At 37.6% G+C, this 27,114-nt stretch overlaps 1 protein-coding gene across 8 annotated transcripts in view; it reads right to left on the bottom strand.

Annotated features, from left to right (window-relative positions):
• The window catches only part of TRAPPC9 (trafficking protein particle complex 9), a 457,529-nt gene that overhangs the window by 222,146 nt on the left and 208,269 nt on the right, over nucleotides 1–27,114 (bottom strand). For 7 of the 8 annotated variants that reach the window (XM_027645593.1, XM_027645592.1, XM_027645594.1 and 4 more), the window contains one exon: nucleotides 22,942–23,032. In XM_027645593.1, coding sequence (XP_027501394.1) covers nucleotides 22,942–23,032 — 91 coding nt within the window. Of the gene's footprint in view, nucleotides 1–3,768; nucleotides 4,010–22,941; nucleotides 23,033–27,114 lie in introns of those variants that run through there. The other variant, XM_027645599.1, reaches the window with a different exon arrangement.

Here is a 27,114-nt window from a genome sequence, read left to right as displayed (position 1 = left end):
ATTAACCATAAAGGTGGAAGACAAAAACAGATGTAGTGAGATGTGGACTTCAAAACTTTGTCAGAAATTTCTTCCTTCCTTTTCATTCCTTTTACTTTAGGGCCTGCATCTTTAATCTAAATGTTATATTCTGAAACTATCAGTTTGAGGTATTTAGGTGTGTTTGCAAGGCACTTCAAAGGTGAAATGTAACTACTAGAAGTGATTTCATAATTTTAAACTATCCATTAAAATTTTAATACATGGCATTTTTCATTTGTCCCTATTCCTGTAAACATCTGTTCCAAAATATGTAGCAGGAGTGCTAAAGGAAAGATGCTACAGTGCAGTCTCTCACAACATAGAGAAGAAGGTTTAAATTAGATATTAGGAAAAAATTCTTACATGTGAGGGTGGTGAGGTCCTGGCAGAGGTTGTCCAGAGAAGATGTGGCTGTCCCATCCCTGGAAGTTTCCAAGGCAAGACTGGACGGGGCTTGGAGCAGCCTGGTGTAGTGAAAGGGGTCCTTGCCCATGGCAGGGGAGTTGCAACGAGATCATCTTTAAGGTCCCATCCAAGCCAAACTACTTTATGATTCTATGAGTCTATGAGTCTAAGAAACTAGAAACAGTATAAATACTAAATAAAGTGCTTCCATCTGCCTTTCAAAGAAAACTTCATACACAAATAACAACTGTACAAACCTCCACACCCTCCCACATTATTATGTGGGCAGCAAATTTGACCCCGGTTCTGTACTTCCAATCCTCTGAGACAAAGCAGAAACATCTGCCTTTATTTCAGCTGCCAGTCTAACAGTAAGTTTCAAGATAAACCACCCTCTATGAATAATTAATACTGCTTTCTCAGTTAGATTTGTGATTATTAAGTCATTATTTGTTTGTTTTCACTGATGATTAATCTGTTTTCCCTTCTCTCATTTAGTCATACAACTCTGGAGGAAAATTAAACCGTCAGATAATTTGCAAATTCTGGTTAGAACTGAGCAGTCAGTTCTTAAGAGTTTTGTATTTTAAAATCTCTAGCTGAAAAGGTATACAGACCAAGGGATATTCTGCAGTGGGGTTTCATGTGCACAGAAACAGCCTTGGATTGGGAAGCACTGCAGCAGTGGGAGGTGTTGAGGTTGGTGCACTGAAGCCCAGAGAGACAGGCATTGGTCATAAGACACAATTTTTAATGAGGATCACACAAAGAAGGATTGGGATAGGAATGAAGCAGGTTCCATGTCTTTAGCAAACTATTTCCTCTTGCTTTTTGGGAACAGGAGATCTGAGTCCGTAATTCTCAAAGCAATCAAGGCAATCATCCCCCCAGCCATTCCAATCACCAACACCATGGAAAACCACCAGCATTTCTCACTGGGTTTATCTTCTGTTGGACTGGACTGGTCTGTTAAATCAGCACAGGGAAGTCTGGCAAGAGGTAAAGCTACAACAAATTAGGTAGTAAAAATGCACAATGTAATTGAGGAAAGAGTCTGGAGGAAGACTTGGTAGTGAGGGGAGGAAACTGTTTTCAGAGAGATCAACTGCTTAATTTGACTTAGGACAGCTAAACAAACACTGGAGCCAAAACCAAATACACAAGTGGGAAGTGGGGAATGTACAAAGAATGTACATTCTTATCTTACATCAAGAAAAAATGTTCCTCAAACTACACTTGAGGAAAAAGAAGGAAAACAAGGAGTTTGCAGGATCAGGAAGACACTTCCCATCTCAAGTTCCTCTAAGCCCCGATACTGAACTGGAACAAACTGAGTAGAGATTTGTGGAGGCTCTATCCGCAATTAAAAATAAAACCTCTTCCTAGAGGTGACTTCTTGCAATTCCAGGATCAGGAAGGTCTTTGGACAGAAATGTTGCTGTGATGCTGAGGAGGATATTTAGAAGTCTTCACATTCAGAAGGACATAAGCCTGATGCCACCTCGTTGCCAAGCCAGCGGCAGCTAAAGGGAGTAACAAAATAAGATCTGCTAAACAGTCAAACTACTAGTGAAAGGACTACTGTGACACACTGACGTGTAAATAAAGATACTGGAAGTAATTCAGTGGAAAAAACATTTGTTTTGCTTATTATCAGGGATATTGCCAGAAGCAAAATATACTCACATACTTTTAGTTTAATTTCAAAACTGGTGTGAAAGTCACAGGTTATTAAAAACCCTGAATAGGAGACACAGTTCTGACCAATCATTTCCTAAGCTTTATTCACCACCATTCATTCCTGGTGTTTTTCAAGCCAGTATAATGAGTCATTCACTGGTTAAATCAGGAGACTGCGAGACTGAGCTTCCCACTATATTACTCTCTTATTTTGTAGCCCGAGGCAAAGTAATGATCTCTTCTCAATCTGTCTATATGTAATATGCACATTACGCTTCTCACAGGGATATGATGATAAAAAACATTTTGGTGTTCTCAGAAAAACAGCATCATAAATTCACAAGAGGTAAGCAACAGAGCGAAAAAAACGATCTTCTTACACCAGTGCAGTTGGACAATTTAAAAGTTACAACAAACTTTTTACCTAGAGTTATACCTACCATTCTGCAGCATCAAGTTCTCCAAGGTTTGTACTTAAAAAATATAAACTAAAAAAAAAAAAAAGGCATTTCCAAGTCATCTTCCAGCCTTTTAAACATAATGTTGGCCAGAAGAGGAAAGTCAGAAGTTCATCCTGCCCTCAGAGAAAGATCCCCATTTGACTGTTTCAGGAATTCTAATCTGGAGCCAGAAGGGATGAGATCTTCCACATCATCCCACAAATCCTGAGAGAGAATGGGAATGGCAAGACTTGAGGTCTGTCAGCACGGGAGGATGGTACAAGCCAAGAAAAATGAGGGAGATGCCAGAGATCATAGGAGTACAAGCTGAACTGGAAAGCTGACATGAGAGAAGGAGTTCAGGAAGGCAACCAGATAAAATGGGGAAGACAGAATTTGCTTCTGCAGTTAAAGAGACTTTCTCATTTAATTATCAAAATTCCACTGGAGCCTTTGTCAGCAATGCAGTTGCAGAGACTGATAATGATGCATTTCTTCAGACAAGCACAGTATGAAAGAGGAGCTCCAGCAGTTCTGCAGGAGCATTTTGCAACATCTTCTTCTGTGAACTAGTTAGAAACTTCAGCTATCAAAGATCCTATCTGCTTAGAGAGTCATGGTTCTAGCTCATATTTTACTTTGTTCTTAGATGCAAAGCATCATGTACAAATTACACATTTTCATAGGCTTTGGATCCCTCACACCATACCTACGTTCTCCTTCCCTGTTTTTAAAAATCCATCTAAATTATTTATTGTACAGTTCCTAGACTCAGAGTTATTAGGTGAAGAGGCAAAATTATCCTTCAGTCCTCAACTTTTACTCCCTAGGAACAGATCGATTATTTAGAAGTCACAAGTATTCTCTTCAGAATGTCGAGGAATGTTTTGGAAGGAATTTTTTTTGGCCTACTGTAATGCAACTTGGCAGAAACATGGTTTTCCCTAATGAAGTCTTGACTTATTTATCTATATTTATCTTAAACACAACACAGAAAAATTCTGTGAACTAACAAAACCAGTACATGTTTCTATGTAGCTACTTAGGCCTCTGTATGGAACAAGCCTGTAGGTGTTTATGCAGCAACCAAATTACATACGTGGGTAGGCAATAGTAACAGTACCTTTTATCACATCTTATCTACATTTCCAGCATGTCAACAGCACACAAGTGAGAATCTTGAACAAAGGGGAAGATTTTACACTGAGACTTAGTCATTTAATTGACAACAAGAGCAACAAAGTTTATTTCCAGAAATGTTTTACCCTGAAGTATTCCAATTTAGATTTTGTTAACATGAATTGCACTGGATCTCAAATCCTGAAATGCTACATAGAGAGAGATGCAGTCAGACAAGGCTACCTATAGTTCTTAATTCCTTACAAATCTTGAATGACATCCAGCCACAAGCAGGAAACCACAGCAAAAATGTGTCTTAAGACTCTTTCAGAGATTCATGAGAGCTTTAAACAGATAATAAAACAAGTCAGCAGTTAAACTTACCATCCACCAGCAAGCAAGTCATTAGTTGCAAATAAAATACATCCACTTAACAAATAGGACTGGAATCACAAGTCATCCCAGCTTTGTATTAGGGAGACAGCATTAGCATCGACAAGACTCCCAAAATGAGCAAATTTAAAGGACAGGATAATTAAAATGTTAACCACTGCCTGCAGCGTTGCAAAAGTGTTCTCAACATTGCTACCATCAAACAACTGCCACTTCAGACGGAATGAAACGCCAAGGCCTTCTACTTTGTTTTAATTTGAACTGGACCTGAAGCCCAGGCTCTGGATATACAATAAACCCGAGTCACAGATTAGCTTAAGGAGATAAACTGAACTCTCCAGATACTGCTCTGTACCAGCCAACAAAGTGCTGTCAAAAAGATGACACCTCCCCGATGCACACACACGGTTTTGCCCTGGTCTCCACACACCTCCCAGAGCGACTCAACCTGCCTCCAATAACAACCCCTGATATTACAGTTGTTGCGAGGAGATTTTAAACTGAGATTCCTAAACTGAAACTTCAGCTGTGTCAGGAATCATTAATCCTTTCATACAGCAGCCAGGAGCCAAATCCATTTTGTGATGACAGACTGCAAATAAAAGGACCTGCAGGGCCATCAAACATGCCAGGGGCATCACTGCAAAATGCAACGTAGGTATAGGAGGTCACGACGAGGTCACATTTCAATATTTCATAAGATTTGCTAAGTTTGAAATTAGAGGCAATCACACAATAAATCTCAAAACATGCTAGTAGGAAGATAAAAATTCCCCTTGGTTAACAAACAAACCAAGACAAGAATATACAAGTCTCAGATACAGTAGAAAGGAGAGCAGATAAAACCTGTCTCAGAAAAAAAAAATCAGAGAACAGTAATTATAGGCAAGTATTTTTGTCTTTACTACAGATACAGCTTTGACATTTCCATTCTCTCACAGAAACTATGTATTTAAAGTGAAAATATGAAAGCAGTAAAAGGCAACTGTCAACTGCTGCATGTTCATTGACTCTATGTCAATAAAGGCCAACATGTCTCTACTTTGTAATTATTTTTAACCTATCTCTGCACAAGGAAGAGAGCCAGGGGAGAATTTAATGATAACAAAGTGTTTTAGTAACTGCCTTGCATTGAATTTTACAAATTTACAGCAAAGTTGAATGTCAATAGATAGTAAATTTACCAGCCTCCAGTTTCATGCCAAGGCACAAGCGAAGAGGAACATTAGGACATTAGACTCCAAAAGATCTGCCTTTGTTTTCCCTAACCAAAACCACCAACGGTAAAAAAAATAAAAAAAAAAATCAACAAACCTTTGTTTCTCCCAGGAACATTTGTCTAATAAAGCAAATTAAGTAGTATGTGAACAGCTAATTGTGAAAAGAGCAACCATGGGGTGGAAAAAAAAGGATGTCATAGTGATTGTAAAATTGTAACAAAGACACAACCACTAAAGTAATTACAGCTGGTCTAAGCCCTAATAAGAGTTAAACAGCCTGAGAAAGCAAGAGAGAATGCAAACCTACATGGGACTGCACAGGACTAATGAGTATAAAAAGCATCAAGATCAGCTAGGGGGGCTGAGGAAAACTCATACACAGCAACACTCCAGTAGCTAGAACAGCAAAGTCACATGCACTTTCACAGAAAATATCACCAATCAATTTAAACACTATTTTATCAGTCTGTGACCTAGAACTTACTTTCTTCCACAAAGACTATGACTACTGCTTCAGGCTGTGAAAGCTATAAACAAATAACTTATTTATTTGCAGTTGAGATCACGGATTATGAGTTTACGTAATTTTTTATCACATTCTCTGCTGATTCCTTTTGTAGTCCAGCGGTTACAGAAAGAAACAAAAAACATCCTGGATTCTTTCTTTTGAAAGAAATCTTCGTGCTACCATCAAAATCCCAGGAGTTACCAGTTCTCCCAATATATTAAATCCATCAGTGATGTTTATAAAATTTCTCTTTCATTAAGATAATTTTTCTATATACACATCATGAAGTCAAGAGCTCAGAATAAATTCCTCTATCCCACATACCCTGTGCATATCTCACATACTTGCACTGAGCTTCCTTCACATAAGAGTGAAAGATGAGAGACAGTGGGACTAAGTAACATCTGGCAAATCTGAAAGGAACAAGCCATTACTGTCTTGTCTTTTCATAAAGCCATACCCTCCATTTCTCTGTCACTCCCTTCAGCCAATGCCCATTTACCTAAATCTCATTCAATACTAAGAGAAAATAATTGTAGATTTGAGATCCCTTCAGTTTCTTCAATTCTTTTTTGACAGTCCTTCAACTTTTGGTTTATTTATGTACTGAGGACAGGAGCTGCCTATTAATGTGTGCTCACTCTGTGCTGCTGCCTGGTACCATTCTTGCAGAGGGAACAACTCAGCAGTTACAACCACATGGATTAAACCAAATACTGCCTATTTGGAAAAGCTTGGAAAAGATGGTGTTAAAAACTGGTTTGGGTATGCAGAAAGAGTAGAATTAAAATAATTTCCTGATATGAAAGAAACTGTTTTAAAAGGTAAGGGATAATGGACTCCATGTGTTAGAAGATAAGAACAACCTCCAGCAGCAAGATCTTGAATAAATTCTTAGAGAAGCACAATTAATTTCATTATACCTTGAGAAGAAACCGTACCTATCAGTGTATTATTTTACTCATACTTTTCCTATGCTACAAAATGTTTGGTGAATAAAAAGGGTTACATAGCAGCTTATTATTATTAAAATATGATGACTGTGACTGTGTCTCCCCAAGCAACACAAAACTCCAAACTCATATCCTCTGAAAAATCTTTTCATTTTTATAAGCCATCTGTCAACAGGCCATTTCTTCTCTGCCTTCCTTTTGATCATACAGTCCTAATTTTCTCAATGTGGCAATTAATCTCTTTTCCCCCCTGATTTTTATATAAAGATATTAGAAAACCCTCTGAAGCCTTCACATTGTACACTCAGCTAATATATGCAGCCTTGTATTCCTATAATTATCCCCTTTCCCCCCCCCTCCTTTCTCCTCTCTCCTTTTCACATGCCATCTATCATATCCTGTTTCAATAAGACCACATGATCTTTTTGTGCTCACTGAGTACCTATCCAGGGTGCTACAAGCTGTCCTGTCCCAGATATAATCACCACCACCCACAACTCTGTTCCTCAAATTACCAGGAGAAATCTCCAGGCTCTTTTTCCTCTGGCAAACTACACATTGCTATCATGTCTCCCGTTCATGCGGCACACTCTGCTAAGGAAGTGAATGGTGTAGATGTCAGGCAGAAATAGTGTGTGCTTGAAATTCTTAGCTACTCCAGCACATTGTCTTGTGCTCACATTAGGTCTCATCCCCCTTGATAATAAAAAAAAAAAATACATTAAAAAAACCTTTCCTAGAATGAATCTTTTGAAGAACAGCTATTGAGACAGTCTTTGGGAAAATAAAATCATTCACTTAAAGAGAAGCAGAACATTTAACGTGATTGGACACATCATCCTTTCCCTGAGTATTTATTTCATGCGCAAAATCCTTTTGATGCTTTATACCTTTAGTGTCACAATAAAAAAAATCTTCTTATTACTGAAGAGCGATAAGAGAGTAAACAGCAGCTGTGTGATAGCACTGATGTAGCAGAACATATCCCCGCGAGGATTCTTGACCTTTCAGCCTCGGTTTTCAATGCTGCAGCTAAAAATATCTTTCCTCCACTGACAAATATTACAGCTCCATGCCGCAGAATAGCAATGAGGAGCTTTATGCTCTAATGGCTTTACTATAAATAGAATCTCTTCAATGCTAAAAGCTCTTCATTAAAAGGATTAGTGACTACAACACACAACAGGAACAACAGATACCAAACCTCGGGCTTTGTAGCACAAGTTGACTTTAAATTTACTAGATTTAAGGTTTCTAAAGTAACTGTGTAATCTGGTGAGTGAAGTAGAATGAAAAAGGACTCCCTCCCCCCTTCCATGCAACATTTTGGAGAGCTGTCTTTGATACAAAATTAATAGTTTGAGGAATCGGTTTCCTGGTACTCTCATTTTCTCCAGTTCAATGCCAAATTGACTGTATAATGCAATGTCAAAATGAAGAACAAAGTCACAACAAAACTGATGTCAGTACTTGAGCATAATAAATGATCAGTTTTTCTGCTGGAGCAGAAAAATTTCCTCCCCTGCCTGGTTTAAGATGGGGTCACAAATCCTGCCAGGGCTGGGCTGTGGCTCTGTAACGCTCGGCTGTGCTGCAAACGAGCCACATTTGGGGACTGAGGTAAGAGGGGGACAAAGTCAGGGACAACAAGATCAGCAGAATGGGAATCCCACTTACCACTTCAGGATAAACAATAAATCCAGCCTTAGGAACTTACTTTGAGAAACACCGGCAAATACACCATTGGACTGATGTCTCACAAACACCATGCCATGGGAAAAGGATCGGAGACAAGATGTAATTAAAACAGAACTAAGGCACATTTTTAAAGTGATGAGTTATCTTAACATGGCACCAGTGAAAGACTGACTAGGAAGTCAGAAACTTCAAGGGAAAAGATAAACACTACTTGCCAAATGTGAGATAAATTGGCCATCTACAAATATTAGAAATACAAGCTTGTCGAATACTCTGTCAACAAAACTGTGTCTCAGCACTCAGAGATTTTTAAACTTCTCTGATACAATTGGTGGTGTGTGTGCAGTCAATCAAGGAAACGCAACCCCCTCCAAGACTAACTGGATTGGAAGACACGCAGTAACCCAGCACATCCAAACTTTTCCATCCTCAGAAGCAGTTTAAAAGCTCCTACTTTAGCCTGGACTACCAGGCCACCCTTCCATGAACCAACCATGCCAAGTAACAATCAGTCTCATAAATGGGTTGACAGTACATATTCTAAGTACCACTCAGCCCTGGGCCCACACAAGCAAGACTTCGGCTTCCAACAGGAGGGAACTTCTTGCAGCACCTTCACAGATGCATGAACACGCCACCAAATAGAAGGTGATCAGAGAACATACATCGAAAGGGTGTATCAAGCCTTCAAAGCATTGAGGTTGTTAAAGAAAGGAACATCTGTCTATGGAGCCATTCTATATTTTCAATTGACAAACCAGTGAACAATCCCATTGCCCATCAATGAATTCCACCCATGGGACTTTGATTTTTTTTCCCCGAGGTTCTGCAAATACGTTTTGGCTTCAGCACTATTAACTTGTTTGAATCAAATCAGATGTGGTAATGTTATTCAATTTTTTTTCTTAAATAAAAGAGATAGTATTGATTAGTTGGACTAATGGCACATTTACCTGTATTCTAGGTTTTCCTCTTTTATATTTGTTCACTGTTAGAGAATAGAAATTTTATCAAATATAAACAAAATTTAGATTACCAAAATAATGAAGGATGGTTTCCCCCTCCCGACATTTAGACAAATGGCAAATTTTGATTGCCTTCAAAAATTTGTAATAGGAGAACTGCATACTGTTTTTTCATTTTAAATTAGAGGATTTGCTACTAACATGCCATATGCTGTGTGATATGTTTAACAGAATGTTACACTTCTAATTGCATACCAATCAAGGGCTTGTATTTTCCAACAATTAGCAGAGTAAAGTATAAATTTCCTGGTGTCATTGGTGCTTTCAGGTATCCAGCAGAGCCTACAATATTTTAATCCACACATCTTCCAAATCACAAACATCACTTGGTTTCAGTAAGAGACCTCCAGACAAGATTGAAAAGGAGAGGATAGGAAGAGAGGAGAAAGAAAGATGTATTTCTACTGACAGTACCATCCTTGTATTTTCCCAGAATTGCCCCCATAAGTTCTAAGATGTTCAACACCAAAAATGGGGTAGGGATCTCAGCTGGGGTTTTATGGAGTCAGCTGGCAAAATTAGGAAACATTTCTCCAGGTTGAGCTCATTAACTTCCACATTTTTAGGAAGCAGAAGGTATCCAACCCTGATTTTCACCATACAGCTTTCAAAAGTTTTAAAGACATTTTATGCTGACTATGGCTCATTTTTATTTGTATCTACTAACTTACTTGCTGATATTCAAATTTCACTAACAATGATGAGTCTTCCCATCATATCATTTATTATTTATGATGGAGCAGGAGTGAGCTACTTAATGAATAGCAAGATAACTTGGATTCACTTTAATCCCTGTTTCAAAACAGAAAGAATCTCCAGTGACTTTTCTCCCAGACATTATTACATACGAGTCATATTTTACTGAGTAAAATATTTACTTGTGTTTTTTCCAGTGTTTGCAAACTTTATTAAATTCAGTTTGCCATCAGAATATGAAGTAATGATAGTTAAAGACTAATCACAAATCACTGCTTATAAAGATACTGTGCTATTAATTGCCAGATACTGTGTACTCAAACTTAATTTCTAGTGAAATGCTCAGGCCAATTCTACTTTAGCACTGGAAATATCTGAACCTGCACTTCCATCTCCTGTTTTGTCAGTGCTATCTCAGAAAAACCCCTTCCTGCAGCCTCCTCTCTAGATTTTAGCATGTCAGGAAAGGCACAGGAGCCATCATCACAGTATTTCAGTTTAAAGCTCCTTCCCAAAGGTAGTTCAAAGACTTCATTACTGCAAGTTTGTGTATGGTATTACCCAATGGTATCCAAAAGATACTGGCATACAGGAATATGCATGTTCTTAGCATGATCTTCCATGAATGACGAAAATAACTGAACATTCAAGGGTCACATTTGGTATCTGTGTAACTGAGAAATGTCCACTACCCATACAGAATAGAGAGAGTTTATAATTAGAAAAGTAAACTATAATATGAGATAACTGAAGGCACAGACAACCTGCTTCCAAAGTCCAAGGGAGAAACATTTTAGTAATTACAATAAAATGTGAATAAAATGTAGTTCCTGGGCTAAATAACATCTCTGTGTTTCTGCAATTTTTTGGTCCCTTTAAATCTTTACATTTAGACATGTAACAATTTTCTGCTGAGTTCATATCATCAAATCATCCAACTTAATTTGACTAAAGGTTTGCTGATTGTCATGGCACTCTGTGGCAAACAAACAGCTCTGCAGTCTGAAACTCCAAATGAATGACAGAGGTAAATGCCATCTGTGGTATTTTACATAAATTAGGTAAAACAACTGGATTGTTACCAAGTTTCCAGCACTAAGGGAATGCAAAAGACACTTTAAAGGAGAACAAGGATTCAGAAAGATGATACAAAGAGCTGTTCATAATCTCGCCCAATACATTGCCTAAGAAACATTTTGTTACAAGAACAGGAGGGAACGTGTGCAGGTTAATTCTGCCTGATGATCAAGTTGCTGGGTTTTTTTTACTCTCTGAAAATAACAGAAGAATTTCATTGTCTGCCACCATGCCTTCTGAAGAACAGCTTCAAGATTATCATCACCAACCTCTGTGACAAGCTGCCTCCCCTATCAGACGTGTCACTGCATGTCACAGTCCTGTCCCCTCTGCTCGTTTTTACTTGTCTGAATCATGCACAGCTTTCTCAACAGACCCCCTGTACAAAACCACGTACTGTGACAGCCAGAAAGCCAAAACAATTCCTCACAAGCCAACAATCCTGTACTGCTGCATTTTCATTCCTTGATTTGTGTAATTCCAGCATGTTTTTTACCTTTGTGGAGTATGTGTTGGTTGTGGAGGGGTTTCTGAGTACTATTGATCCCGAAGGACTGCATGAATTGCGCTACAACCTTCCCAAAAATGTGATTATTGTGTAATAAAAACTAACCTAAACTTGAAATTCATCTCTATGTCTGGGGTTCCAAACAACTGCTGCATTTCCAGCCAGTAATGCCTCACACTGCTTTATTACACTATTGGTCATGGTGCTGAGAACGTGAAAGGTGCAATTTAATAAAAATTACCTTCTAAAAGTTTTAGTGGTTTAATTGTTTTGCATTTACCTAAAGTGACTACATTATTAGCCACCTTAGACATTTAAGATCCTATGAGAGATAACATTAGAGAGATGGCAGCAACTTGCTGAACACTGTGTTACTCACATTGGTCTTAATTCATAAATTTTGATATGAGCCAGAAGGTTTAACGAGCTGGATTTACTCCATCATTGCCTGTTTCAAACTTGTGTTTGTGAGGAGGCAAAGTTGGTTTCAATAGCTTACATCATGTTCTGTGAAATACTAAATATTCACTATAACTTTGGTGGTTAATAAAGGACAACAGAGAGTCTGTGGAAATGAAAGCACAGACTCACTTTAAGGCAGAGATCATTAAGGACCCGTGTCAGGAACAATGCTACTGAGGATCTAAGCTTGTCAACCAGATCTAAGAAAACAAAAAACACACTTTACACCAGACACAGACAAAGGCTACTGAGATAATTGTGGGGTGGGAAATAAAAAAACCTTGTGCTATCAAAGAGACTGGGAGAGTTATTCCTGACTGCTGTCTGGAGATGCACAAAAGAAAGAGCAAGAGTGATAAAAGGCAAACATCAGAGACTGAGAAAAGCTATTTAAACTAAAGAACAATATTGACATGAGAACAAAAGGGCTGGAAATGAGTCACAAATAAATTTAATCTTGAAATTCCTATTCGCAGCAAGGATCTCAGACGGAGCTCAATAAGTTTACAAAAGGCTCTCCAAACAAAATCATATTGAGACACCTCCTGCAGTCAACTTCTGAATTAAGTAACATAAAGATGTACATTTCATGTGATGAGATTAACTTAAAGCAATATTCAGACAATACAAAGCACTATCTACCAAGCACCCATGAACAACAAATAATTTCCTAAAATACTTCATGAGTGAATGGTGAGCACATTGCTGATTAATACCTTCAATAGGAACAGATGTTCAGAAACTCACTGGTTGACCCAGTAAGTTATACAAAATTATAGTCACTGGGAAAGCAGAAGAGGTCATTTTGACTCTTTAACAGGCAAAGCTCAGGATGTTCACTACAACTGATAATTCTTCACTGATCTTATTTTCATCCCCATCTCAAAACTTAGATTATGTTTCTCACCTAATTTTTCATTTTCTGAATTCAAGTGATCTAATGTGCAAAGCCATATTTTACTGTCTACCAGTCTGAGTTCTGAGTAGGGCAAAGCCCAAGACAAGAAGCCCTGACAGATCTGAGCTGCTGATCTCCCTGCTCAGCAGTGCTCCAGCTGCAGTCGGGAGTTTGTGTGCAGCATCAAACCAACTCGGAGACTTCATGTCCTGCTAAAACAAATTTGCTAAATGCTCCCACAGCTGGGAGCACTGTTGGAAGACTTCCAGTCAGAACCATTTGAGGCTTGTGGCACCCGCTGCTGCTCTGAAGTTTCTGATTTATGGTCTCCAACACTTCCAATACCTGGGTTTTTCCTTTAACTTGAACAATCTAACCCCATCTTTCACTCAGAAAACTGACAGTTGACTCTTTATCAAACTACAAAAATGTAATTATCCTTCAACACTGCTTTTAATTATTGAGGATTGCTGCTGCTGCCTTTTTTTCTTTCCTGAAGTTTCACATGAGGTAACCAATTATTTCTCTGTGTAATTCCAGATACTGCCGAGACATTTTACCCTTTCTATATTCTACTACCATTTTTAATTAAGATTCTTCCTTATTTCATCTCATGTGTCTGGTCTTGATATAGAAATTCTGTAACAGTTCTGTAGGTGTTTGGTATTATTGAGCCACAACTTCATATAATACCATAAAAATGTAATGAGTAATAAAAACCAACTTGAGTATCACTTGATGAAAGTCCTTTTGTACAAATCCATCCTAGAGAATACATTTGCTCAGCTCCTCCTTTATATCCTAAGTTGGAAAAAAAAATAGCCCTTCTCCTTCTGAAACTTCTTCTAATGTATCCATAGGTAATCAGAAATGTTACTGAAGTGAGCCTGAATTTCTGCTTAGTAAGGAAACAGACACTAAATAAAAATTCTAAGCTCCCTCTTGAGTATACAGTCTGAATAAGTACACAGAATCACAGCTCAGGAAAGGTTTTGTTTGATTGGCTTCCTTTGTAAAACAAAATCAATTAATGATTCAAATCGACCAAATTAAATTAAATTTTATGATTGCTTAATCCAAAGGTCTGAGATAGAAAATAAATTTTTAAAAAAAAAACAAAACAAAAGTAAAATCTAGTTCTGATATTGTTTTACTGAAGGGACAATGAGGAGATGGGACAGGCTAAGAAAAATCACAGAATGGAGGGAAAAAATCTCCTATGCTAAAAAATACACAATTAGCTGTCAAATTTGAGAGAGAGAGACTAAAAAGGAAAAAATGAGAGAACATGAAAGAGAGCACTTCAGTCAAAGCGTGTGTTTCTTCATACAAATCTGTCTGTTCTGGTCTCTGCTTGTACTGTCAAGGTTTTGACAGTTGGAAACTATTAATTTCAGAATTACAAGGCTTATTGAGCTGGATTTATGTTCTTTGCAGTTGTTAATTCACTTCTGCTTCCTTGATGAAATAAAAGACTACTTCAGAACGAACAGTGAAAATGAAACCTACTTCCCTCCCCTCAAAACATCTGTTTGCCTGAGAACTTCTACTGATGGTAGGTCACACTGGCCTTAACCAATGAGTCAAAATATACAGGGTGGGGGAAGAACACGTGCGAATACTTGCAAAATTTTGCTTTAAGTAAAATACAAAACTAAAGCAGAAACATTCAGTTTATCTTAATCAAGTACAAACTTTAAACTACAGGAGAGAACAAGTGCACTTCTACAGAGAAGACATCATGGTCCAGTGAAATGACACAGTTCATCAGTAAAAAAGAGTCTGATCCCGAGTACAACACAGCCAGTGAAATGACTGCCTCATTTACGGCATCCATGGCCTCCAGTTCCAAGTATGTGTTATTTTTTCATGTGAAATAAAACAAAAGCTCACAAATGTCAGAACCCAGAGAAAGAAAGCCCAGTGTGTGCATCCTGGACTCCCTTCTTGTTTCCTGCCCCAAACCAATCACACTTTAAGTCTGTGCTACATAGGCTGTTCCAAATATTCCTCCACCACAATTAGCATATTTTCCATTTCTCATTCTCTACACACTTAACTGTACAATTCATTTAATTGCTGGGCAATTAAAATCTTGCCTGATCAAAGCATTTTTCTTGCCTCTCTTGTTAATACATACATCTTCTGATCTCTTTTCCATTTTTTTAATTGTTCACAAGCTGAAGCATATTTTTCCTGAATTTTTATTCAAGTGGTATCTTCTATATCCATCAAAGTAATAGAAATTTATTTCTTTGCAGGTTCACTGATAGTTTTTCACCAACTACTTTACAAGCCAGTTTTTTTGTCTTTTCAATCTTCTTCTTTACAATCATCTTTACACAGCTCTTTTTGAACTCGTCATAATTATTCTGGTTGTTTTTCATTTTTTAATTTGGATGTTCAATTAATCAATTTACTTCTAACAATGCCTAGAAAATTAAGTACCTTGAATAACTGTATAACAATTTATCATCATTATGGTGTTCCTCAATCACCTATTATGGCTTCGCTGAAATGTCATAAGCAATATTCTTGTAAAGAAGTAAACTATTCACAGCTGCTCTTTTTTTCCCCTTAAAAATACAATGGTTTTGTAAATGAAATATTGAAAATAAAGTCCCACTTCAGCAGTTTTCTCCTCTCCTTGAGATCCCGGTCCTCTGATGGATTTCTGGAGATCAGTCAACTCTTGATTTTGTTAATTAAAGAAAAACAGCTCAGAGATACTGAAACTCAAAGTAAGCAAAACTAGAGGTGTCCTAAGTAGCGAACACTGAACTCACCTGCCAGATTTACTCAGCTTTGGAGAATTGATCGAGCTTTATTCAGTGCAGTATCTCTACAGCATAAACCTGGCAATAAGTCTTCATTCCTCGATCACCTCCAAAACTTTGTATTTTCCTATTCTGGTTTGATTTGAGCTCTTCTGTAAGAAGTTTCCCATGGAAGGTTTCAGTAGAGGCTTGGACAAACATCACAAACCATCGCTGAATTACTCTGGTAGCTCAGAGACACTTAAATAATTTTCAATCACTTCAGACAGTAGATCTGAACTTGCAGTAGATTTCTTTGTTACCACTCTCAGAACAAATAACCTTTTTTCCTGGACTACATTTCATCCATTTCATTTATGGTACTTTGGTTTTGGAGATTCTTGCAAGATTATAAGAAATACAGAGGGATATTCTGTGACCAAGACCTGCAGTGACAGGATGAGGGGCAAGGGTTTCAAACTAAAGGTGGTAGGTTTAGATTGGACTTTAGGAAAAAACCTCTTTACAATGAGGGTGGTGAGACAGTTGAACAGGTTGTCCAGAAAATCTGTGGATGTCTTGTGATTGGAATTGTTCCAGGTCAGACTGGATGGGGCTTTGAGCAACATAATCTAGAGTCTTAGATGTCCCTGCCCAGGCAGGGCTTTGGACTAGATGATCTTTGAAGATCCCTTCCAACCCAAACCATTCTGTGATTCTGTGTAGTAGCTTCATCTCCTTTTAGAGAGATGCTGTTGGTAATCTTTTAGTCATCAGAATATTTTAGCAGTTTATTCCTCCTCCTCCTCCTCCTCTGATCTCCCTTCCCTTTGTCTATCGATTTTTAAAGCAAAATTCAGTAATGATTCACACTGGTGAGTCCTAGACCAATACTCAGACTTCTCCACGAGCATTCATTACCTCCTTTTCCCTCCTGCCTCTTCTCACTGCTTCCTTAGAAGTGCTGGACCTGCAGCTTCAGCTGCCAGTTCTTTCAGAAATCTGATATGAAGTAACCACTGTCCTCCACCCAACCTCTCTCAAGCTGTCTGTCCTCACAGGAGAGGTTTTGTTAATTCATTGTCACTTTAGGGGGCTCTCTTTATTCTTAGCATCTTTTCTTTGAAATCACTACCGATTATGACTAAAACCTTTTCTCTACAAGTTTTTTTTCTTTTCAGTTTTGAGTAACCAAGGCTTCGGTAGGAATTAGAAATAACACCAGACTCCAAACATATCACAAAATAGTGTATTTTGACATGCAAGACCATTATCCGTGTGCCAGATGCCCCAGTTTCATCAAATTACTCCATTTTTTCTATGTACTACCCCAGTCCTTCAACACTTTCCAGGAACTGAAGCATGTTGCTTGTTTGACATTGCCAAAATATCCTCCAAAACAGCCTGCACACAAGCTGTTAAGATATGAAAGTGTTCCCACCTCTCTTGGATCTTAAAAATAAAAACGAAAAACCTGAGGATTCTTCTAAATGGATGAGAAAGGTCGTTTACCTTGTAAAATCCATCTACCACCAGATTGTTTCTCAGTTTCAGTCTTCCTATGAATCATATTGTGATTTTCTACCTCATAGACAGCTTACTCTTGAGATTTTCTGGCTAACACTCCTGGTACCATCTTTCTAACTATGATAATGGCCAGACTACTATAATTCTAAAATAGAAATAATTAAAGAATATTTTAGCTTGATGAATGAACACAATAAAACTCATCATTTTTCTCAAGGGCAGACCTTTACATACCCTGCTGATCTCTTTGTATCTCCAAGCTTGTATCTGTATAATGTCAATGGTCCTCTCTAGGGCCCAGGAAGGGTCTGTGTACTAAAAGAGAAAGTAAAACTACTTCCTTACAGTTCCCCATTAAAACTAGTCTGAATAAACATCCCAGACAGCCTTGGAATTTCAGGAATGAGAGAACAGTAATACTGTAGGACTGCCCCGACTAAAGGAAATGTTCATGAGTGCAGAGATCTGGCTCCTGTTAACTAAGTCCACGGGGAAAACAAGCTATCAGGGTGTCAAGCTGGCATTCAAAACACAGGCTTGGAAGTGTATAATTTCTTCTCCTACTCATTGAAAGCTGTTTTAACTTATTTTCCTCTGTATTCAGGATGCTGCTGCAATCTGTAAGGGTTAATCACAGATCTAAGGTCAGGCTGGAAAATGCAAAATACAATGGGTGTGTAGTTTGGTAATCACTTTTAAGATCAGTAACCTGTGAAAATTGATTCTGATTTGGTGCTCTCCAAAACATGTAATAAATTATTAAGAAAACTTATTTTTAAAGTTATGCTTCCACAAGACGTTTTGTGAAACTTAAATGGACCAAACTTCCAAACAAGCTGTCAAGAACCATATGTTTATAAAACACTTCAAGATACTTTTACATTCGCCTCTCCTGTTGATTCCAGCTACCTTTGAGAGACAATTTAAAAACACCATCACTTTTGAGGTTTTTAGTTCTAAGTACAATATGCCAACATGATGTAGGTGGACACACCCTTTACTGTGAACCCACAATAAGATGTGTAGCATCCTCTACCCATAAGTAAATAATCAAGACTTTGGCTACTGACCATCACTTATTTATGATCTGACCAGAATTCAGCAGCAGTGATTTTAGTTCTACCTGTACTCACATACTAGGAAATAAAACACGCTGCATTGTCAAAAGGTATCCCTGATTTATTTAAACATTATAAACCGTCTTGAAATTCATATTTTTTATGAAGAAAGAAGGGAAGAATTAATGAAATGAGTGAATGAAATAAAAGAATGAATGAAAGCAAAAAGCTGTTTCTGGACTTCTTCCATGATGAAGCTTGACAAATGCAAGTTTCTTGGAACATTATTGTTAGTAATACTAGAGTTCATGTATAATCATTGATTTTCAGTTACTCAGTTTCTATAGAGAAAGAAAAGCATTTGCTTGATATATTAAAACCTCCAGCACTTTTCAGTGTCTACAGTTCTAAATTCCTAAACCAAATTTCTCTAATAAATCTTCACTCTTCATATGAGGATCATCAGGAAAACATGTCTATGCCTTGTGGGCGCAGGCAGTGAAGGAAGTAATGTTTGTTTTGCTTTACGGAGGGGAATTTACAATAAGTTTCTCTTGTGAAATTTGCTTTCAGCATTCAAAGTGTCAGGAACCTCTCGCTTCAGAGGAACTTCTCATCTGAATGTAGGAATATCCCAAGTCTGGCCTGTTCCAGGTTCAATCAACAGTCTTATTTCAAGCTCAGCCTATAAAGTTTTGTTCATGATTTTGTACCTGCGATAATTTTGCTGTGAAAAGCAGAAGAGCACCATCAAACTGATAAGTGTTCGCTCCCAGAATTCTGCTTCCTTGCAAAACTTAGGGACATAAATCAAATAAAGATTGAAAAAACATTGCAAAGGCAGCAACTACAAACACCTCCATCTGATCCTTTTCAAATCAAGCCACGGAGCTTGCACGGCACACGCCTCTGAAGAGTCTTGGTTCTCCTCGTTAAACTTTGCAGGCTGTGTTTCCTTGATTTGATCATATTAATATATTCACCTTAAAACCACATCTGCGCCTGCATTTGGTTTGTTGCCCAGCAGTAAAGAGAAAATATGTCATAAATTTTAGAGAACATTGAACTTGGTGGTGTTCAGCAGGATTATGTTTTTCAATTACATGTGATTTACTAACCTGCCTAACAGACAACTTCATTTTACAGGGATGTCTTAAATCTTAAATTCAATTTTAACAACACATTAGGAACTCTCACTCTAGCCTTTGATATATTTCCTAGGTTTTGATTCCTCATGTCTTAAATACTTTTCCCTTCCCCAGTCATTTAATTATATGAAATCACAACAAAATTGTTCACTACAAGTCACTTTTTTCCCCTCTATCTGACAACTTTCAGAGGTAACTTCTTACCCTCAGAGCAAAATTTCAATGTCACCAACTTTTATTTCTACTCTTTGCCTTGCATTTAATGAAAAAAGGACAGGATTGTCAAATTTACATGAAAAATTATTTCAATACGCTTTTGTAGTTTTAGAGATGTAATATTAACTATTATATGAATTAAATATGCCAAATTTAAAAGGAATTTTGAAGTCCAGTTTCTACAAATTTGAATAAGAGCCAGTCATTTTTTTAATCAAAACCATGTTAAATATTCATTTATGCTTCACTGTGAGCACTTGTAACAAAGTAAACCCTTCAGTGTAGCCATCAATATGGCAAAATCCTTGAATAATCATGGAAGAATTTTTATTGCATAAAACTAAGCCAAATTTTTAGCCAATATATGCAAAGACTATACCACAATGATGGCTAGTAGTAAAGAGTTCACACTAAAATACAAGTTATTGTTAACATAAAAATAAAACTCAAAGCAAAGCCAGGTTGTGTCTACAAACAGTGTGATGGCTTAAAAAAAAAATCTGGCTGATACTACAGTATTACAGTATTTTTAAAGTATCTTATCAGTGACAGCTGCCCAAAATATTGGACAAGGTAGGATGACAAAAGAAAATCTGTAGACTGTTGCCTTTCTAATTTTATATATTATTTTATATATTTATATATAATTCTATATATTCATATAATACTTTTATAGAATAGTTCTCTTGAAGTAGAAATATTAACAGTCAAAGAATAAGATCACTCACATACACTGATCTCATTAGTGGTACTCAGATCACTACCCTGAAAAGAGCTGATTCTTACAAGGTCGTTAAAGGTCAAGGGAAAAAATACAATATCAAGGGAAAAAAACAAAGGGAAAACAACAGTCACATTACGTTGTAGATCATTTGAAACTCATAATATTTTTCTATGCCTGTAAGAGTTGAAAAGGAAACTTATTCTGGCACCAAAAGAGAATTTAAACTCCAAAACAGTTATGTCACATTGTCTAAATACGTGTCTACACACATACCCTTGGTTGTCCAGACATTCCAACAACTTGTTATTACTCCCACCTACCAGACTAATAATAACAATCTTTTAATTCCTTCTCCATCCCACACATTAATAAAACCAAAATCATACATTGCCATATTGCCATGGCACAGCGCCTGGAGGTATAGTAGTAGCTTTCCCCAGGAGGACTACAGGTAGGGCTACAACACTAGCAAAGGTTGAACTGCTAAATATTCAAAATTATGCTTAATTTTAAGAACCTAAATTTCTCCATCGTCTTTAATTTTCAATTTTTGCTTTTGTTTTCAAGTAAAATCAGGCACTTAATCGAAATGTCCTTTTCAATTATCACCGCAGTGAGCTACAGCTTCTACATGCTTTGTATGTTACACAAAATAATGTTCAATAGCAACTTAAGATCAAGAAAAATTAGACTAAAAGGTTAAGTAAACTTCTGCAACACTGGACTATCCATAAGGAAACATGATATATAAGTTGTGGTAAACCAAGTATTTGATAAGCCACAGGACGTCCCTTTCCCTGCTTCGTTTAATGTAGAAAATTAACACGTATGACACTATCAGTCAAGAGACTGTGCTTCCAAAGATTTTGCAGTTATGAGGCAGAGTTTCGGATGAAAACTGAAGTACTTGGGACCCTTTAACAGAATTAATCAACAGCCTAAGAAATAACGAGCTCCACAGGCAATCAGGTTTTATTGGAAAGTAGTGCTATGTTCATGTTTGTTGGCTAGTTCATCAAAGAATGTCACCATTCAGGTAGGAGTGTCAGGTACAATCCTATGATTCAGAAAGCCTCTTTTTCTATGAAAATAGTGGAATTTGGCATAAAATGAAAAGAAGAAAACCAAGTATATAGGGAAAGAAGAAAAACACGTTTTTCATCCCTAAGGTGATGTCCCATCCGGAATTGCCAAAGGAAAGTTTTCAGATACAGAGCCCAGGGTACAAACATGTCCATGGTTGATGTCACTCTGCACACCTAAGAACTGATCTCTCTGAGCTCTCAACACACACCTGCCACAAACCACTGCTTTACTGCTGAGGACCAGGGCAATCATGGCCAAATCCAGTAGGTGATACGAGCGAATGCTACCAAATCCTTGAATTCTCTGAAGAACTGAGGTCAGATAAGTGTGATTTCAGAGACAGCTGATTATGGTTAAAGATCAACATACAGTAAACAACTTTAAACAATTTTTGATCTTCTCCTCTATAAACAAAGTGCTCACAGGTTTTAACATATGAGTTGAGGATGGTCCCCATGGTTGAAAAAAACCCAGGCACTTCAAGGGGCACACAAATACTGGAGTTTGGGGTCGTTTTAGTTATAGTAGTAACACAGACAAAAGTGATAGATCACTGTTCCTTAAAATTGATCCTTTATAGGTCATCAAAGTATTAAAATACGGAGCATAGAGTTAAATTTGCTTTAAAAGCAAAAGCTTTGGAAACAATTTCTGATGACCTGAGGACTTTCTCTGAAACTTGTAACTGACATAGAATTGTTGGGGATGAAACATTCCACGTTCCAAAGTCTCTTAACAAGCCTTGCTGAGAACCTCAGAGAGTATCACATCATTATGATTCTTCCAAGTTAAATTAATTCAATTTTTCATTGTTGGAACATCATTCTAAATACAAAATTAAGATAAATAGTTCTTCCACACTACCCAGAGTAACAACTTTTTCTGTACCTAAAAAGTTAGTAATGCAAATGTCTAGATCATAATAAAACACATAACACGAAGTACATTACCATTTCACTAAAAAAAAATGTAGAGAAATTGTTTTAAAACCACACAGGTTTTAAGCACACTGCCAGGCAAATGCAAAATTTACGTATCAGCCACCTCTCATACATGACAACTAGGACTGCAAATTACAGGAAAAAGTGCATGGTCAGGTTTCATATTTACTATCACTGAACAGTGGTACTTAAAATAAAATAGATACCAATTCTACGTTTATTTTCAGCTAAGTAAAATATCTAAAGAAAAGTAAAATTCCTATCCAATTCTCCTGTATCACAGATTGTCTGTAAATGAAAACATTATCATTCTCGTGCTGCTAAAAATTACAAGCCAGTACATCCTTTAAAAAGATCATCAATCGATTTTGACACTACTCACCCCACTGGAGAGGAGCCAACTGTAGATGCTCCAGGACCAACTGATTAAGAACTCCTTCCACACTTGCTTCCCCTTCACGCTTCAAGGAAGGGTAAATTGGAATTAAGGAAAATTTTGTTTCAGAAAGAAAAAGGTCATGTAATATGTACAACTTTTACTATTGGAAACCAAAACTGCAAGCAAGAGATTCGTTAAAGGTTAATGTTGCATATGGTTAACTAACCCATGAACTGACCAACAATAAAAATTACAGCAGTTGATAACTTCAGAATACAGGTATTTAATTCCATGGAGGAGTGTTAAAGCAAAGGTAAAATACACCTGAACCATAATAAAACACAAGGGTAAAAGAGTCTGGAAGCCGTAAAAATGCAAAACCTGTAAGTTTGTGGCGCAGGATGAGAATTCAAGATGATAAATTAAGAACAATCTGAAAACAAAAAGGTTAAAATTGAATAGGGCAACACAAAACAGAACAAATGTCTGCTAGGACAGCATTTAATGCTGGCCTGGTGCCAGCTCTGTGGCGGTACAGGGATGTTGGACAATGCAGTGACAGTGTCATTACTGAGGCCAAACATACCAGGACCACACAGGCACATAACCTGAAAGCTTTCCTTTCTACCCTGCATGAGCTCAGAAACAAGCTCAGACTGAAATGAGAAAAAATTAGAAAATTGTTGTTCCTCTAAGGACAGTGGAGCACTGAAATAAAATGTTGGGAAAAGAAGAATCTCTTTCAAAAGGGCTTCAAAACAGGTTACACAACAAACACTAAAATAAAAGCACAGGCAATATCCAATGTAATACAGAGACAGGATTATCCATTTAAACCAATTAATAGTAATTTCATGTGATGTGTCAATCACAGCAATATGCATTTGTAACAGGAAGAGCACTGGATTTCTTGGTTCTAATTCCCTGGATTCAGGAAGGCACTGAACTCAAAGGGTTTTGAAGCACTTTGATGCAGGTGTCAGCACCATCTCGTATTCAGCCAAGGCTGCACTCCCTGGCTTTGGTGTGATTTTGTACCATGAGAAGCCCCTCTCCTGGTGAGGGTGAGAGGAAGAAGTGGAGGTGGAGTAAGGATGGCTCCTTCATGGATGCACATGAGCTTCTAATCTGTGTTCTTACACCAGAACTGTACTTACATTGGCAAAACCTGCATCATCTTCACAGCTCAGCTCATGATTGCACAAAACGGGAGCATCACACAGAAGGATATTCAAGGGAGAGGCAGGTTCCCCTTGGAGCCTTGAGAACACTCCTTTTCCAACTTCACAATCTTCAAATGAAACACCCATAGGTGGAGTCCCACCACAATTAAAGCACAAGCTCCCAGTGAGATTTATCAAGATTTACATCAATGACTCCAAAAGCCTGGAACCATGTTCATCAAAAATACAGCAAAACATGAAAGAATATCTGAGCTTTTATAAACAGCTTCTAAATATGACCAGTCATTTTTCTGCAAAACTCTGGAAAGAGAGGAACATCATCTGACTGCTAGAGTATGTACTCATCTATGTCATTTAAAAGAAAATTAACAAGTACTGCAGATAACTAATTTCTATCACAGGACATTATTTTGCAGGCTCTACATAAGATTTAAAAGAAAAGTCTTGAAACCTCAGAACAAAAATAGATCTATCCATTAGTGATTGAGACTCAAGAGCTCAAGGAGATGACAGAAGAGGAAAATCAATACACTGTACAAGATTCTTGCCATTATTTTTCAAAATATTCTCATTATGCCCTGAAAAGTGTCATAAACAGTACTTCTTTTTTTCCCTAAAAAGACCACAAATAAAGAATTCATAAACCCCTAAGAGTCTAAAAAGCTGTAAACACCATTAAAGAAAAGCATCTATATGGAAAACCGAAGGCAGCAGAGTATCACCTTAGAAGAACATTGCTGCTGAAAAAAAAGACTCAGAACACGAACACAACTGAGTAATTTCCATAAAACAAACTAGAGGACAGAGAATACGTAATTTGGATTACTTCACAGAAACAGTAGATAAACAATTCTGTTATCACATCTTTAATGTAAGGAACACAAGTTAGAGAAAACACTAATAAAAAGGCAGTATTTAAAAGACACTTTAAAACAGTGGCTGCCATTAACTGTAACATTAAACTAACTTCACTGTAATTTACTTACAACTGACTCACAGTGGGGCCTGGAATATTACTGATTTTTACTCTTTAAAGCTCCGTGGAAAGCTTTATGTCTCAGATACCACTATAGAATTACTATAAAATAGGTGATTCTCCATACTTTATCATTGTTAAGTGCTGTCAAAGCAGATCCAGGCATTCACATGTAGAACATTCACTCTGAAAGGTAAAACCAGAGGAGGTGAGGCCACATCTGGAGTGCTGTGTCAGTTCTGGGCTCCTCAGCACCAAAGAGACATGGAGCTCCTGGAGCAGCTCCAGTGAAGGCTACGAAGATGATGAAGGGACTGGAGCATCTCTCTGATGAGAAAAGGTTGAGGGAGCTGGGGTTGTTAGGCCTCAAGAAGAGACACTGAGAGGGGACCTCCCCCATGTCTGTCAGTGTCTGCAGAGAGCAGGCAGAGGATGGACCAGGCTCTGCTCGAAGGTGTCCAGCAGTGGGACAAGAAGCCACAGGCAGAAACCGATAATCAGGAAGCTCCTGAACATGAGAAGAACTTCCTTCCTGTGCAGTGACCCAGCACTGGAACACATTGCCCAGAGAGGGTGTGGAGCCTCCCTCACTGGAGATATTCCAGAACTGTCCAGACACAATCCTGTGCCATGTGCTCTGGGGTGACCCTGCCTGAGCAGAGAGGTTGGACCAGATGACCCACTGAGGTCCCTTCCAACCTGAGCATTCTGTGGCTCTGTGATTCTGTAAGGCTGGTTAGACCACATACATATTCAGGAAATAAACTGCATTTGTCTAATGAGATCACTGAATGAAACAGCATAAGGGAATTTGGTGGCAAAGGAGAGAAAGGCAAGGTTGAGATGCAATCAAAGAAGTTGACTTGTTAAAACAAATTATGTGTTCACATGGACCTACAGGGGGATCTGGAATTCTGTACCACTGATCTTCATCTCCTGACTATATTATCAGACAACTACATAAAATTGCTCATTATATGAGAAACACAAAACTGAACATTGCAACAAACTCATTACCTTGGAAATGAAAAGTAACCAAAATATGCAGTAAGAAAATGTCAAAGGAACAAGAGACAAAAGCTTAACTCAAGAGTTCGTGTATTTTCTAAGATAACTCTGTAGAAGTCAATGAAAGCAAAGCAGTTGGAACAGGGGTTGCCAATATACCCTTTCATTCTTAGCTCAAAGTCAAAGCTGATAAAAGACACAAGTGTAAGATCCAGGATTTAAAATTCAATGAAAAAGACTGTACAGATAAACAGAAGCACAGGCTGCCAAGCCTAAGTTTGACCTTGCAGAATCTCTTTACTTAACTAAACCTCCACACATTTTGCTGAAATCTCACAAACCTGTTCTGTAGGAGTCAAATTGTTGACCCTGGCCTCATTTCCTACTGTCAAATCTTTGTTATTAACAACACGTGCATCAGCCAGGACTGAAACAGTTGACTTCCAGTTTTCAGTGCAATTGTCCATATTTAACAGTCAAATAGGCCTCAGAGCCAGAGAACACACAATCACCAGATGCTGTTTTAAAAAGAAATAAAATTGAAAACCTAATTTTTCACAGTCGACACCCTTGCTTCATGGTTCTGTAGCAACAGACTGAATATGATATAAACTGTTTCATACCAAAAACCTAAACAACAGTCAAATGAACTAGTTATTTCCCCATGGAAAACTTTGGTCTTTTATATTCTCTGGATTGTCTAATGTGTAGTTGGGTATTCACAATTAGAACACAGCATGTTATCTAAAACCTCCTGCTTAAAAAGACAACACATTTTAAAAAATGGTTTATATCTGGAAGTTACTCATGTTTTTTCTCCCTACAGCGTTCCATATTTTGCATCTTAAAAAAATTTATTTTCAATATATATGTCCTTTGCAAATAAACCCAGGTGGAAGAATGCACATAATGATAAAAAAATTAGCAAATGTTCATAAAAAGGAATTACACTAATGAAAAATAAATTTACATGATTAATGATCACAATTTATTTACAGCAGTAGCCCT

This window comes from Corapipo altera, unplaced genomic scaffold (assembly GCF_003945725.1).
Source record: "Corapipo altera isolate COAL_440 unplaced genomic scaffold, ASM394572v1 51, whole genome shotgun sequence".
Taxonomy (NCBI): domain Eukaryota; kingdom Metazoa; phylum Chordata; class Aves; order Passeriformes; family Pipridae; genus Corapipo; species Corapipo altera.
This window is presented reverse-complemented; position numbering and strand designations above follow the sequence as displayed.